Raw genomic sequence first — 15,190 nt, forward strand, 5'->3', positions numbered from 1 at the left:
TTTTCATAATGTACATTTTTTAAAAGCATAAATACGTAATAAAAAAAATTGAAAAAGACATAAAATGAGCTTTTAATTTAAGCGAAGAAAATAAGGGTGAACTTAAATAACTTTTAGTCCAATATAGTTTGATCAGGTTTTATAACCGACCTACTTTCAGGTTTGAGAGCTGAAAACCACATTAAATGGTAGTTACAATGTGAAATTGTAAAAAATCACTTAAGCCTTTTTAAAACAAGGTCAAGTGAAATAAAAGTGGGTCAAAGTATTCAAGTGCTGCATGTTGAAGCAGTTTGAAACTTTTTTCAAGGAGGACCATATTAAATGTTTAGTGCAGTAAAACTGTCCGACTGAGATTTTCATTTCTTTATTCACTTAGTAGATTTGATATTAATAGCAAAGCTTCTGTGTTTGTGCATATAAAAGTATATAGCTTATTTATTTATAGTGGCTTATAAATGAAGCAAAATCCAATCCAAGTGCATATTTTGCAAACTCTGTAATTAAATAAGATATTTTTATAATAAACACAATTTACATATTAACATAAGCTGGATGTTTATTTTCCTGCTAAACTTTATTGATGCTTAAATATAAATACAATGTACATTAGGTTATAAATAATCCAAACAATTGGTGTTATATACATGAACACATTTAAATAGGTTTAAAAACAGGTTTCCATTAACTTTCAAGTTAATTAGTACACAAATAAAATTACACGCATTCTGAAGTAATGCATTCTGTAGCTTATACAGTGGTTCAAACATATATTAATATTACATATATAAATACAACATATTTATAATATATAATAATCAACGTATACAATAATACATCTCATGGAAAAGACAATGTTTAACCAAACATAATGTTAATGTCTAATAAATATATGAAAACATTCAGCATGCGAGACACAAGCCAATCTCGATTATCTACATGTAGTAAATGTTTTGTTTGGTCCTTTAAGGTTTTTACAACTCCAGATTAAGTCTAATTTTTTTAAATAAATTATAAAAAATACAAAATTATGGACAATAGGGCCACCATAAACAACTTATTTGTGTTCTGGTTTTTCTCAGAATTCTGATGCTTTTTTCAGACTTACAACATTTTTCTTTGATAAAACATTTTGAGATTAAAGTCAGAATTCTGTGGGAAAAGTCAATCTTTTAGAAATAAAAAAATCTGAATTTTTAGCAAAAAAAAAAAAATGGAATTTGAGAGTCAAGTCAGATTTCTGAGAAAAAAAGTCAGAACTCAAAGACACTTTTATGGTGGCCCTAACTCTGTTCTGTACAAAATATACATGTATACTAATGAATTCTATAAAACTTTTTTTTTAAAAGGCATGGATAAAAAAATTACCTGGAAAATAACATTATATCTTATTCTCATAGTTGTTGTTTTGATAACGGAAAATGATGGGGAACCAAAAGTTGAGCTAGCAAGAAAAAAGAGAAAAACAATATTTTATTAGAATTAAAAAAAAACAAAAAAACATCCAATCTAGAAAAATTCAGGCTATTTTTTTTTCAGAAGGTTACAGATGAGAAGTAGAAGAATGCATTAACACCAGAAAAATAACACCAAACCCGTGTATTTCTGTCCATTAAAAAAGTAAACCAACCTGTTTGGCGAATGATTTCAGGGTCCTTTTTGCATCCTTGGCCGTCCATTTCGATCGTCGTTTCAGGATCTTGGCGTGAAGTCCGGCAATCCGCTTCTCTGCTTCTTCTGCATAGAATTGCTCAGACACGATGAGTCTCAACTGACTGAGCTTTGAAGACACCACAACCAGAAGAACCAGCACGCCGAGGATGACTAACAGACTGGATAGTGAATAGTTGAGCCACAGTTCTGGCGCCGGCAAGCACTTCTTTTCAAAAATGGGTACATCGAAGGAAAAGTCATAGACATTTTGCCCACGTTCCACGTTAATGCCGATAAAGTAAGTTCCTTCCTAAAAGAAAAAAATATATATATTTATTCAAATTACATTTAAACACTCTGAATCCCTAAAATTAAAACTAAAGCGTAAATATAGAGTACATCTATGATTTACCTCCACTTTTAGTAACACCGGAACATGGAGTGGCTTCAGCTCTTCTAATCGTTTGCTCAATACAACAATAATCCAATAAATAAGAGCATCGAGGGCTACAAAGAAGAGCCAGGCCAAACTATGGGTTACAATCGACAGGCTAAATTTCATCATGGTTTTCATATCCTTTTTGGTTATATGTGCAGAGGGAACAACGATGTAACGTTTCGACTCCTTCTTGGTCAGGGGCAAAACCGAAGGCTTTCCCTGTAATCTTTGACTTTCATCATACTTCAAGAATTTCTTTGTAATCAACACATATTTTTGCTTTCGGTTCTCTTCCATGCGAAACCTCCTCAGATAAAGCACCGTCGCAATAACGAGTATCAAGACCCCTAAAACTGGAGATATTTTCTTTCCTATAAATGATATTCCATCAACCACAACCAACACACTCTCTGCAGTGTTGTTCATGAATTTCTGAGCTTCGGATATTTTCTTCACAAACTCTTCTGAATGCACAGTCGGCTTCAGGTTAAAGTCAGTGTCATAAGTGCCACCCGTTAAATTGATCAGGCCGTTTTTGAGATTGACCGCGACCCATTTTAACATGGAGATAAAGTTGCTGAGTGGTGCTAGGTCAATGGCAAAACGCTTTTCCTCCAAATTGCAAACAAAGCTTTTTCCAAGTCCCTTCAGGTTCATCAGAGTGTTCTGGATTGTTAAGATGATCACTACTGTTGTCCCAGCTGTAAGGAGCTGTTTCTTGCCTTGTTTCAGGCTGATGGACATCAGGAACAGAATTCCAAAACAGCGGACATTTGGAGATAACCACATGGCTAGCGTAAGGCAAAGCCAAAACACTGCAGTGGTAGTAAGTGAGATCTCAGTGCTAATTTTTAAGGGGAAGCGGAGACCAAGCATGAAAAAAACTGCCAAAATGAAACTGGTGATAAGGCAGGAGATAAGCAAAAGGAACTTCTCACTCCAGGTCATTTCGCTCTTTGTTGTGTAGAGCGAAGAAATCCTGGATGAAGTTGTCTTCAGGCTCGTTTTCAATTTGTGTAAGTTCATTGTTGGCTTCTTCTGAAATGGCAGCAAAATGTATCATTATTAATGTAGCGATACTGCAGCAAAAAAAAAAAAAAAAAAAAGAGTCATAAGTGTCTAATGGAAGTCAGATGGGACAATCAGCTGTTTTCACAAATTGCATAGAGTCTAGTTCTGTGCAATTAGTGTTACATGATCCTAAAGCAAATTGTCTTATTTTTGGAATTTGCAGAGGTTGTTGAAGGACAAACCCTGACAAGCATACAAAGGACAAACCCCGTGAAGCATATTGGTGGTAGCATCTTTGGGTAAACCTCAGGTCAAGAATGTGGACAAACAGAATGGAGACAAATACTGGAACATTATGAAGGAAAGGGTTGCAGTCTACAAAAGGTCCTTAGATTGAGGCTTGACTCTAAGCCATTAGTCAAACCTTACGATAAATGAAAATCATTGTAATAACCCTAATGAATTCACCTCCTAGATAGAACAAATGCATAAAGGGTTTCATTTAGAAGCCACTTACTATATCTACATACAAACATATATCTCCAAATTGCATCCAATTACATCTAAAAAAGGTGGTTTAATAAAGTACTCAGTTGGGGGTTGGGGATATTTATGCAGTCAAGGCATTTCTGTTTATTCGCAAATAGGTCAAAAAAATCATATGAACATAAAGTAACTTTCGATTTCAACAAAATTAACCACTTTTTGTAGATAACTGAAATAACAAGGACATTCAAATTAGCTCTGAATATTGAATTGTTATGCAAAGCCTTGTTTTATTAAATGCAGTTATTACAGTTAAATATAAATGCATTAGGGTTATTATACATTATAATGTTGTGTTAAACTACACTCCACAGTTACAGTTATTGTCCCAACAGCCATCCCATTGTTGTCAAACAGCTATAAAAGATTCTATCATAAAAAAAAGTTTTCTCATATAATTTAATTAGAATTATATTTTTATAATCTTTTAGTGTGTTTGAAGTTTTTACCTACCTCACCTGAGAGGACACAAGCTGAGCTGACACTGTGCAGAGTTCTTGAACAACAGAGAAATAAAGTTCCTCTTCGACTTTTATTGAGTCAAAACCTCAACGTTTAGTCACATTCATGAGGTCTCATAAGACGGAACCACAATTACAAAGCTGTTTTTAAAGCAGGAAAAAATGACCATTTAGAGTAGTGCCAATGTTGTTTTCACTTCCTTTTTTTTTAATTAAAAAAAAAAAAAAAAAAACACCTTGCAAAAGTCATGATATTTTACTATAGGCCTTTTTGTCTTTTTTACATCAATGCAGTTATTGTAGAGCAATACACACACAATCTATCTTAGAGTCTTAGAATCTTAATTAGAAAGTTAGGTAAATATTTACTCAAATCCATAGAATCGTTATATGAACACGTGAACAGTTTGACAGCAAAATGGGATTATTCCATTTTTTGCAGTTTTAAGGAAGAACAAGGTTTCTAAATTAATGATAGAGAATATTTTGTGCATGTTTGCTTTGAGTCACAAAAGTACTTAACAGCACTAATGGCAATATTTATGATTATCTCAGTGTGAATATTTTATAATTTGTTCAAAGCTATAATTCCACCTCCCACAGTTTTGTCACAATAGATAAATCAGTCTGCATCTGTGTTTGCGTTTATTTAAGTATGCCATTTAGCATCAATATGTTGGTTAAATTTTATTTAAAAAAATTAAGCAAAATGATGCTTTAATTGGGATTTTTCAGTCTTACAAGCAGAAAGAAGTGTTGGCAAATTAGATCAAGGAAAAAAAAGGAAAAAAATCTATTTAAATATTGTTCGTGAATCATGAGTAAAATAATATAAAATAAAAAATAACAAAAAAATAAAAAATAATTAACTTAAATTTTTTTTAATAAAAAAATTAAAAATGTTGAATTAAAAAATTGTTCATGAATCATGAGATACACTGAAAATATTACAAAAATTTTAGTCTACTACATAATGCTTCTCTACCTTGTGTGTCAGAGAATAAGAATTTTACAACATGAATAAAAGTTAAAAATGGCATTTGTTGTTGTTTTGCTGTCAAACGATTCAAAGGCTTCTATGATAAAAGATTTTAAGAAATGTATCATTTTGTACAGACGTTTTCATTATTAGAAATGGGCTTAAATTTATAATAATAAAATAATAAAGATTTTTTATGTTGCCTCACCTCAATGTTGCCTCATTTTTTAGCTATGAATTATGAAAATATTCTGAGGATAAGGATGTTTTAAAAATCCTATAACCACATAGATGGTCAAACTTGCTCTAATTTATAGTATAGGCTTCCTCTTTGCAGAGTACACTTAAGTATCGTTATTACTGTTCATTTTATTGTACCTGTAATATATATATATATATATATATATATATATATATATATATATATATACACCTTTAAGTTTTAAATTAAGTTTTAAATGATGTATTCATGAAAGCTACTGTAGGTTATGAGTCTTTTTTTTACACAATGAAATAAAATTATACGTCTTTAGTTGAGTCATGTTGAGGTGAACAGTCCAAACCAAAGATTCCAACACACAGGTTCAGTGTAATATCCCTTTTTTATTGTTTAATTTGAAAAATAACTTACATAAATCTCTGTACTCAACCATACTTAACCAAGACATAGCCTTGGCATGAACACATTGTACCAGAAAAAAAAGAGAAGGCATTCAAAAAGGGCGTAACATGTCTTAGTCAAGTGAGACATTATCCCAATTCCGTGCGATCTTATCTATAGTTGTCTGCTCATGTTCATTTTATTTTGTTTTAATCCAAATTCCATAACTTATGACATATAATATATACAAATGTCAAATCAGAGAGAGAAACTATACATATCTTGGTAGAGAAAAGAAAAGATACTGAATGAACACCAAAATAGATTTCGCTTTACATGGAAGAGGAATAATGTCTCTTTAGAGCTCCATTCTGATATTATACCTAGAAGAATCATCTCAAAAATTTTAATAATTACTAAAATAGAAAATAAAAAAAATAAAATAAAATAATGGGTCTTGGCTTGTAAGTAAATGAAATAACAAAAATATATTAAAGGAACTTTCTGAAAACTAAGCAAGAAGACGAAAATCTAGAAATTTCTATTTTCTATCATGTGGCAAGTTCATGTCATGCGAACGTCCATGTTGTCCAAAAGTCTTGTGTGGAAATCTGCACTATGCAATACTGCAGCTGTCCATGAGATGCAGGAGACCATTTGCAAATCAACCGTGGGATCATTCCTCCTGAATACTAATGGGACAAGATTTTTTTCCAGTATACAAAATTTTCTTCTTTTTTTTATTTAACAAAATTGGACAAAATTGGTGGAATGTTTTGTTCAAACCCAGCCAAATTATCTTGAAATTCAATCAGGGACTAAAGTAACATAGTTGACATGCACTGTACAAGAAATTGAAAAAAATAAAATAAAATAAACTAAAAAATGTATTTTTGTTTTTCTTCCTTTCCAAATTTTTATTAAAACATGCTGTGTTACTGCACGCTGTGCCCAAGCCATGTTGCAGAGAATCCATTTCAACATGCTTGTTAAATCGAATCAAGTCGGAAGAAAGTAGAAAAAAACACGCAGGACTGTATGATCAGCCCTGCAGAAACATCAGAATGGTACTAGAGGGAAAAAATCTTATAAGAGCAGCAAGAGTTACCCTGGGACTAGGGAGAGGAAAAAGAAACATGTACAATTTGCACATTATTATCTCAGTAAGGCTTCTGCCTTCATCAGTGAAATAAATAATACATATTTTTTTCAGTTTCTTTACCTCACATGAAAAGGAGCTGTTTTTTTTTATTATTATTATTATTATTTTCCCCCTAGTAATTAAATTCTTAAGTTCTTATTTAATTATAATGTCCATAAAAATACAGTATATGCCCTAGAATGGGCTTTAGGATAATAAAACATAATTCCTAATGTTTTTTTTATTCCACCATTGCATTCACTTCCCATGAAAACCATGCATTATGAAATTTTTCTTTAAAAATAATAGAAATTTTCAAAAAATGGCTGATCTGTTTTTTTTTTTTCTTCTTCTTCTTTATTTTTTTGCAAGTTGCAATCTCAAGAAAATATTTATTTCTTTAAGATCAGCTAAATTTTGTCCATGCAAAAAAAAAAAATTAATAAAGTCCCTTTGAAATTTCATACAATATCAAAAAAAAAAAAAAAATCCATTCCAAACGTTCATCCGGGCAATCTCAAACCTTCTCTTTTCTGTTGATAGTACCCTTCTAAGTATTGCATTTTTATTAGTTTCTTTTTAAAAATCTATAAACAGTCTCGCTTGCGATCGTGTGCATATCTGGGGAGTGCAGACAGTTTAATACGAACTCATTCCCATAGCACAAACTTTGGGTCTGTTTGAATGGCATGACCCAAAAAAAAGAACTCTCCCCAAACGTTCACATACAAATGAACAATGAACGATAATAGAAGAGAAACGAATGAGCGTTGTTATTATGGGCTTGTTTAGAACCCCATGGCTTAGAAAAGGACAAAAACAGGTCCATTTTCTTCGTCTGCCTGTTCCCCCGATTGTAGGGGTTGCTCTCCATGCTCAACATGTGCGAGGATTTAGGTTTATTTATCTATTATTAGTATTATCTTCATTTTTTTTTTCGAGAGCAAACACAGGACCGCTTTTAGTTTTCACCCCTAAGAAACAGGCTCAGAAGACAACACCAAGCATGCAGTGTGTGTTACTGGGAAGGGGCAGCAGCTGGCCTCAAATCTCAAACTCCCACCATCGGGATGATGGATGATGCTACAACAACCAGGCTAGTCGCTAGCGCTGTGCTACGAGCGGCCGAACGGTGCAGAGCTGCTGTCCAAAGAAGTCTGCGATGCTCTTCGAGTAAGAGGGGCGAGCGTCGGGTCGACCAATGAGGACGGGGGAAAGAGCTTAAACCAACCAATGACCATGTTGGACAAGTCCAGCTCGTCTAAAAGTATCTGAACGGCACCCATAAATGATTTGTGGTCCATTCGGCCGTAATCTCCCCACACGATAACCTGATGAACAAACGAGGAGAGATAAAGAGATGTTACACATCTAGTGACTTCATCATCCAAGAAGATTGATTTCATTATATGAAATCAATCTTCTTGGATTGTGTGTGTGTATATATATATATATATATATATATATATATATATATATATATATACTGTATATATATATATACACTGTATATAAATATTTCTTTTAACCATTTCTTGGGACAATATATCGCAAAATCTGAATTATATTCACTAAGGTAGAAAACTCACTTGTAAGACTTTTCCCTTTGGACTCTCTTCGAACGACAGCTGCTGTTGATAAAGGGGGTCCAAGGTTTTGCGAGCTACTTTCGTTTTCTTTTTCGCTATGCATGCGCCGTTCTCCAGCATGTACACCTTGACGTAAGGGGCTAAACACACAGAGAGGAATCAAACTCAGGTTAGATAAATGTTTGTCTGGACATCATAGCATTATGTTTACAGATTTATAATCCCATCGTACCTGGCAGTGCCTTAGATCCTGGTTTACCCACAAGGCCTCGGGCCCGAATGACTTCCACCTCCAGAGCTCCTTTCTTCTCCACCATTCCGATCTGAATGTCGCCTGGGCACAGAAGTATGGAATCCAGGATCAGGATTAGGCATATGCATCTGGCATTCCATTTATAGTACCTAACTCTTGGAAGGGAGTCATCTTTGTCAAACAGCCCGGTTTATTTTTAGTACTCACCCATGGGAGGTGTGGCCAAAGTCTGTCGGCCTACTAACTGGGCGGGGCCTAGTCCATCCAAGAAGTCGCTAAACTGGCTGTCCGCGGAGAGTCGCACTCCAGGAAAGATCAGGCTACAAGAGAACCAATTTTTACTGTTAAGACTCTGACACCAAGAACAAAATCCTAAATAGTTGCCTGACGAAACATTTTTGTTATATAAGTATGTGAGTGTGTACGTGTGCATGTAAACTTACTTCCCCTCTGAGCTGAAGCTATTCATGCTGCCGTCAGTGGACTCGCGGCTAGCCTGTCGTGTCATTCTGTTCCTCATCTCCACGGCCAAACCTGTCTCGGTGCTTCTCTGAACAGTGCTGCGCAGTTTCTTTCCTCCTGCTTCTAAACAGAGGCACAAAGTACAAAAGGAAATGGCAGTTATTACACAAGTTCTACAGATAGTAATAGTGTTTCTTGTTATAAAGAAAGGTTTTGTTGCTGATAATGATTTTTCTCTAAAAACCACACCGAAATACAGCCATTATATATTAGGAACACAACAGAGGGGGAAAAAATCACAGCATAAACACTTCAGAACCAAATATCAAGGCTTTCTATAAATATATCTTAATCTTTTTTAAAAATAAAACAGTGCTGCAGGGATTTTTTTTTTTTTTTTTTTACACCCCACAGAATATTATTTACTGTACATTTTTCACCCTAAAGCGTTTTCAATAACTACACTAAATCCAATAGGAAGTGCTTTACTGACAATTACATAAAACATAAAGTGTGTTTTGGATCTAAAGCATCCTATTTGCCTGTTAGAAAGAGTTTAAATTCCATGAAAAAAAATGGTTTGAAGTAAAGGATCGGGCAGATTTTTTTTTCTAGCTCCATTGAATGTAGCTTCATTGTATCCATTGAGGTCAATTTACAAAAACATACAACTTAGACAAGTAGAGAAATGATATACTGTACTGTGCAAACGTCTTAAACCACCCCTCATTTCTTTGTTTTAAATAAAATAAAATCATGTAGATTAAATTAAAGAAATAGGTGCAAACGTCTTACTGCGACTGCGAAGTGCCTAAAGACACAAGTTAAAAATTGGTTTATGTAACAATATCAGCAGCAGCCTCATTTCCCCTCTCGTCTGTTCCAACCACTCAGCGTTCAGCATCACCAGTATATTAATCTTAGGACTGATCAACCCTCATCATCTGCACCTGCGTATCACTGGTTCATGCCTTTTTTTTTTAGGCTAGAATGGTTCATAGGTCACTGTGAGGCTTTAACAACAACAACAACAACAACAACAACAACAAAAAACATTCCTCAAAAATGCTCAGGTACCTGAACTAGAGGGGGGGTGGCAAAACTTTTGCACAGCACTATATATTTAGTGTAATGTAATAAAAACAGTTGCCTTCTAATTGAGGTAGAACAGTAGTTTATTGTAATATCACAACCCTTTTTTCCTCCATATAACAAACACACACACACACACACACACACACGACTATGATCTTCCTCAGCTGATCTGAGGTGACAGCTGACTCGTTCTATCAGACATGCTGCTCATCTCCGGATATAGCAAGGCAGGAACACTCACACACTCCTGTTAGGTGTCGCTGCGCAAAATAATCACAACACTGCCAGACATGCTCGGACCACAACTCTTTACACGGTTATGCTCTTTACATATGAAGATATAAAAATATGGCAAAATATTACTTCCTGTTTGATCTTTTACACTCTTTATTGCAAAATCTTAGTTTTACCTTTTGAACTACCTAATGAAGTCATTCTGACTGTGTGGTCATGTGACCAGTAATGTATAAACAACCTAATCAAATGAATCCTTGATTACAGATAATGCTAACATTAGCTGGACATTAGGTGATCCTGGGGTACAAATAACTTTCTGTTAAGTAAAATTTACTCTTACTTCAGTCATGAAAGTCCTGAGGCCTTAAGCGCTTTACGCAACATTTAAAATAAGACACTAGAATATAAACACACAAATAGGTATATAAATTGCATGTTGCAGCTTGTTAGCTTAAAATATTGCTAAAAATATTGTTTAAATAAAATAATAACACCAATAGCGTTAATTAACAATAAACATTAGGTGAGGACATCATTTATTGCAAATATCCTAATATAACCTCTTTCTAGTTATACATAACTTGTAATAGACATACGACTAAACAATATAATTCCCTCAATACTATTCAAGGCCACAGTGTCCTAATATCACTAAAAATAGTGCTATATTATTAAATTCAATGTCAGATTTGTGCAGCAAAGCTCTGCGCTAACCTGTCAGAAGGATACACAGGAATGCAAAACAGATTACTCATTCTTCTACTGATAATTCTAACATCCGTTTCCATGTTTATCAATGTGTCTGATCATGAACGATCCACTGGATACATCTCTGTTTATAACCTGTATGTGAAATTCAAACACTAACATCCAAAACTGCAAGCACCCGTTAAGTTGGGTGAGCTCGTTATATTTTTTTGCGATTGATGATGATTAAGATAATCATCAGATGTAAGCTGATCTGAAAACATGGGGTCGTCATTAAGACGAATAGATAAGTGAGCATGACAAACGTAAAGGGGCTGTCTAATTCATTTCAATATGTTTACGTTATACCTGTTAATGTTAACTAGCTAGCCAGGAATTTCTAGAAACCCAATTACCCATGCAGTAGTAGAATGAACCCTCTGTATGTGTTTTTTCTTTCCTTTGTTTTTGTATTTATTATTGTGGCCAATTTCTTCTAATTTTATATACAAGTAGCATTCAAATCAAACAGGGACTTTTGACTGTGCAGAATAACAAAACACGATCATTTCACTTTATTTCTCTTTATAACCCCCTGCTACACTAATGCACTCATCAGAGCATTTCACTAGTGCTCGGATACCATCAAAGTAGAAAGTTCTCTCAATACACGGGAACCAGATCAGACTGCCTGCTTCACATCTGAAACGTTGGCCTCCCAGGAACTCCTCTAATAGCCCAAACATGTGGAAATGGCTTGGAGCTGAGTTCCTCTAGTAATGTGCAAGTGGTGTCTGTGAATGACTGTGTGTATAGTTTTTTCACAGACGGATGAGTCTCTTTTGCAACATGAAAGCAAGTTATCTGTTGAATTTTAAAGGATCAGGTGTTCCACTAGCTAAATGTTCATGGAAACAACTGCAGTGGGCTCTAAGCCACCATGATCATCCGGGATTATCATTCACGGACGTACGCATCCTTTAAAACGTTTGCACCCTTTAAGTGTTTTACTGCGGCTACTGTAAGAGTCTGGTATTATTCTACTGTGCTTGACGTCTTGTAGAAATCGAGTTTACGCCTTTATTTATGAGAAATTTCATCACAGGTCCTTGTTTGAGTTGAATGCTTCTCATGTGCAAGATGGACGTATTTATTACCTATTAAATGCCCTATAGAAGATTATGAAGCTGCGTCTTTTTTATAAATTTTTTTAGCTATACCTTTTTTTTTTTTACTTTAGTATGCACCATTTATAAAATAAGATGCATGTAGTATACTTAAAATTAACTTTTAAAGTTAATTACGGTCCAATGATGAATTTTAAATCTTTTTGGCAAGTAAGATTATATCTACTTTGCACCAAAAACATTAGAGATTAGAGAACCATTTCACGAACTAGAAATCATACATTTTAACACCCTTTTTTTTCTGACAGTAAAGAACTGATTTCCCAGAACGAGTTAATCTAAATACGCACCTGAATCAGAAACATTTTTAATATAATACTTTATCTCTAGTGTTTTTTTAACCCATTCACACTACATACAAATGTTTGACTCAGCATCCTCCTCCTCTACCTCTAACTGTGAACCTGATTCAGAATGACTCCGAAAACACACTGTGCCAACAGAGACCACCTTGCTAAATCATCAGCATTAGTGCACATGTCCTCGCTAAAAGGGACATAATTAGCTTTGAGATAAACCCATTTCCAAACGCCAACTCCAGGAAGGAGATTTTCTTGTTCATTATTCCTGCGCTCATTATTAAATTAAACTGAGCGTAACAAAAGCTCGCTTCACAGACAATCATCTGGTACGTTTGTGATCGAGGATGTAAAAGATTACAGATTAGATTTTAAAAACTATCTCACCAGATTAGCATTAAACCACCTTTTCCCTGACAACATATAAAGATTGCCAAACAAAGGTTTACGTTAATAATACCAAGAAGATAAAAGAGAGACGGAAATGAGTCAGACATTTACATTTAGGCATTTTTTTAGACCAAGAAAATGAAAGAGAGAGGGAAAAGAGCCAGACTGAAGCATCAAGGTCAGGATATGTTCTAGCAACCTTGGCTGAAGCCTGGTCAACTCACAGCGTCATTTTTTTTTTCCTGCTAGATTTATTATGTAGGAATAGAATATGATAGGCATATATAGTCACAGCCGAACATTTTAGCTTTCTTGAGAGGTTGCAATGCTGATGTCTAAATATATAAATCAAACAGTTAAACAATTATTGACTGAAATGACACTGTAATAAACCTAACTGGTGTACATCATTATGCATCCAAGTGCATTTTAAATCTAAGCACACATCCCTCTCTTTTTTTTCTGCAGCCTTTCTATATCACCAGGGGTTCTCTCACCTCCTTCCTCCTCGTCGAACGAGTTCATGCAAGGAAAGTAGACGGCCAGTGCCTCAAATGAGGCAGAAAGGCTCATGCGACTCTGTGATCGCTGCATGCGCCCGTTCCCGGAGCTGGAGCATGATCCAGTGCTCGTGGTGGTGCTGGAAGCATCGTGGCTCTGCCTTCCCATGTTCCCCTCGGACCAGTTTTGCAACGAACGTGCTCGAATTTAGAAGATGTAAGGTTGAAAATGTAGCTGCTCCTTACAAACAGTGAAGCCCATAGACGATATGCCCCGTAGTAGCACTGATTGCACTGTGTTTGTGTTTTGGGTGTGTGTGTCTGTGTGAGTGAGATCCCTGGAGTATGCAGCACTAGAGCTCTAAACTGAAAGAGGCTGTCTGCTCGTCTCAGCTCCTCTCCTTTCTAGAAAGCGCACACACTCAGACTCTATCACTCTCTCTCTCTCTCACTCACTCTCACACAGAGAGGGGGGAGGGGGAGCAGAGCCTCCTTTCCTCCTCACTCAGCCAATCGGAGGATGCACAGTGGATGAACACCTAAAACCTATTGAGCTCTACCCAGAGATACAGCAGTAGTGTGTGTGTGCGTGTGTTTGTGTGTGTGTGTGTTTGTGTAGCCATTAGCAGTCCTAGCATCTCCTCTATCCTCCTTACTGACTGTGTACCAGACCCCAGACACTCCCAGTTCACGTGGCAAGCACACACACATACACATGCAAGAGGTGTGACATCCATCCTTTTAGTAAACATTTCTTCTCTCAGATAACAGAGTCGGTTGTTTGTCTGCCTACAATTACAGGCTTTCTCACTTTATGGTCTCAGTAGTTCATCATTTCCTAGTATGCTGACCTGGAAAAAGCCTGACTCAATCACAAAAACATTTTCATTCAAAAAATAAGCATCTTCACATGAGAAATGTGAATTATTCTAAAGAAAACTTATCACAAAACATTAAAAATATTTTTAATTAAACAATGGATAGTAGGCAAAAATACTAATAACTTACTAAATGTTACTTAAGAAGGAACTTAATGTTTACTTGATTACTGGAAGAAGAAAAAAAGATAGATACCTTAATGAATACCATAGAGTATTAAGAAAATGCCAGTTAACGTTATCCTAGAAGATTATCAATAATTTGCTAAAAGTTACCCAAGAACTTTAATAATTGGTAGCTAGCAAAATGTTGCCTCAAGATTATTGACGGTTATCTAAAAGCAATCAAAAAGATTACTGATATCTAAAAGTTACCACAGAAGTTTAACGACGGCTATCTAAAGTTACCACAGAAGATAATTTACTGTATAGCTACTAAACATTCACAAAATTCAGCTTATTTTTGTCATTAAAGGTAACCCTAGAAAATGATAGTTAGCTAAAATTATACCATAATTTAAAAAAAAAGAAAAGCTAAAAAAGGTACTATAAAAGCTACTATATTGATAGCTAGCTTTTTTAATTATAGAAGGTTACCCTATAAAATGACCAAAAGTTAGCTAAAGGTATAAAACATTAAAAAAAGCATTTAAATTTTATTTTAAAAAGAGCTAATATCTAGCTAGGTAACTAAGAAAAATGTAATGACAGCTCGCTAAAAAAGGTACCTCGGGTGCTAATTGAAAGCTAGCAAAGCTTTATCCAATAAGGGTTGATAGCCA

General features: G+C 34.9%; 2 protein-coding genes across 10 annotated transcripts in view; both read right to left on the minus strand.

Annotated features, from left to right (window-relative positions):
- Positions 1-1,381: 1,381 nt before the first annotated feature.
- LOC128514442 (dendritic cell-specific transmembrane protein) lies at positions 1,382-4,125 on the minus strand. Its single transcript, XM_053488296.1, has 4 exons — positions 4,103-4,125; positions 2,066-3,130; positions 1,631-1,963; positions 1,382-1,444 (listed from the first exon to the last, which is right to left on the minus strand). Exons 2-4 carry the CDS (start codon positions 3,116-3,118, stop codon positions 1,382-1,384), a joined length of 1,449 nt encoding a protein of 482 aa, XP_053344271.1. The 5' UTR covers positions 3,119-3,130; positions 4,103-4,125.
- Positions 4,126-5,672: 1,547 nt separating this feature from the next.
- Positions 5,673-15,190, minus strand: part of rims2a (regulating synaptic membrane exocytosis 2a) — a 219,507-nt gene continuing 209,989 nt past the window's right edge. For 6 of the 9 annotated variants that reach the window (XM_053488381.1, XM_053488390.1, XM_053488388.1 and 3 more), the window contains 5 exons: positions 9,117-9,258; positions 8,881-8,993; positions 8,653-8,754; positions 8,421-8,560; positions 5,673-8,162 (listed from right to left, as the gene is read on the minus strand). In XM_053488381.1, the coding sequence (XP_053344356.1) occupies positions 7,947-8,162; positions 8,421-8,560; positions 8,653-8,754; positions 8,881-8,993; positions 9,117-9,258 (713 nt within the window). In that variant the 3' untranslated portion in view covers positions 5,673-7,946. Of the gene's footprint in view, positions 8,163-8,420; positions 8,561-8,652; positions 8,755-8,880; positions 8,994-9,116; positions 9,259-13,527; positions 13,939-15,190 lie in introns of those variants that run through there. The other 3 variants (XM_053488387.1, XM_053488385.1, XM_053488382.1) reach the window with 3 other exon arrangements.

Source organism: Clarias gariepinus, chromosome 26, assembly GCF_024256425.1.
Source record: "Clarias gariepinus isolate MV-2021 ecotype Netherlands chromosome 26, CGAR_prim_01v2, whole genome shotgun sequence".
Taxonomy (NCBI): domain Eukaryota; kingdom Metazoa; phylum Chordata; class Actinopteri; order Siluriformes; family Clariidae; genus Clarias; species Clarias gariepinus.

What these genes read in the sequence shown, in the direction of transcription:
- LOC128514442 (XM_053488296.1), bottom strand. Translation starts at nt 3,118, where the DNA reads ATGAACTTACACAAATTGAAAACGAGCCTGAAGACAACTTCATCCAGG. An exon ending in CGGTGTTACTAAAAGTGGAG is followed by an intron (nt 1,964 to 2,065) that starts GTAAATCATAGA and finishes TTTTTCTTTTAG; the next exon opens with GAAGGAACTTACTTTATCGG. An exon ending in TGAAATCATTCGCCAAACAG is followed by an intron (nt 1,445 to 1,630) that starts GTTGGTTTACTT and finishes TTTTCTTGCTAG; the next exon opens with CTCAACTTTTGGTTCCCCAT.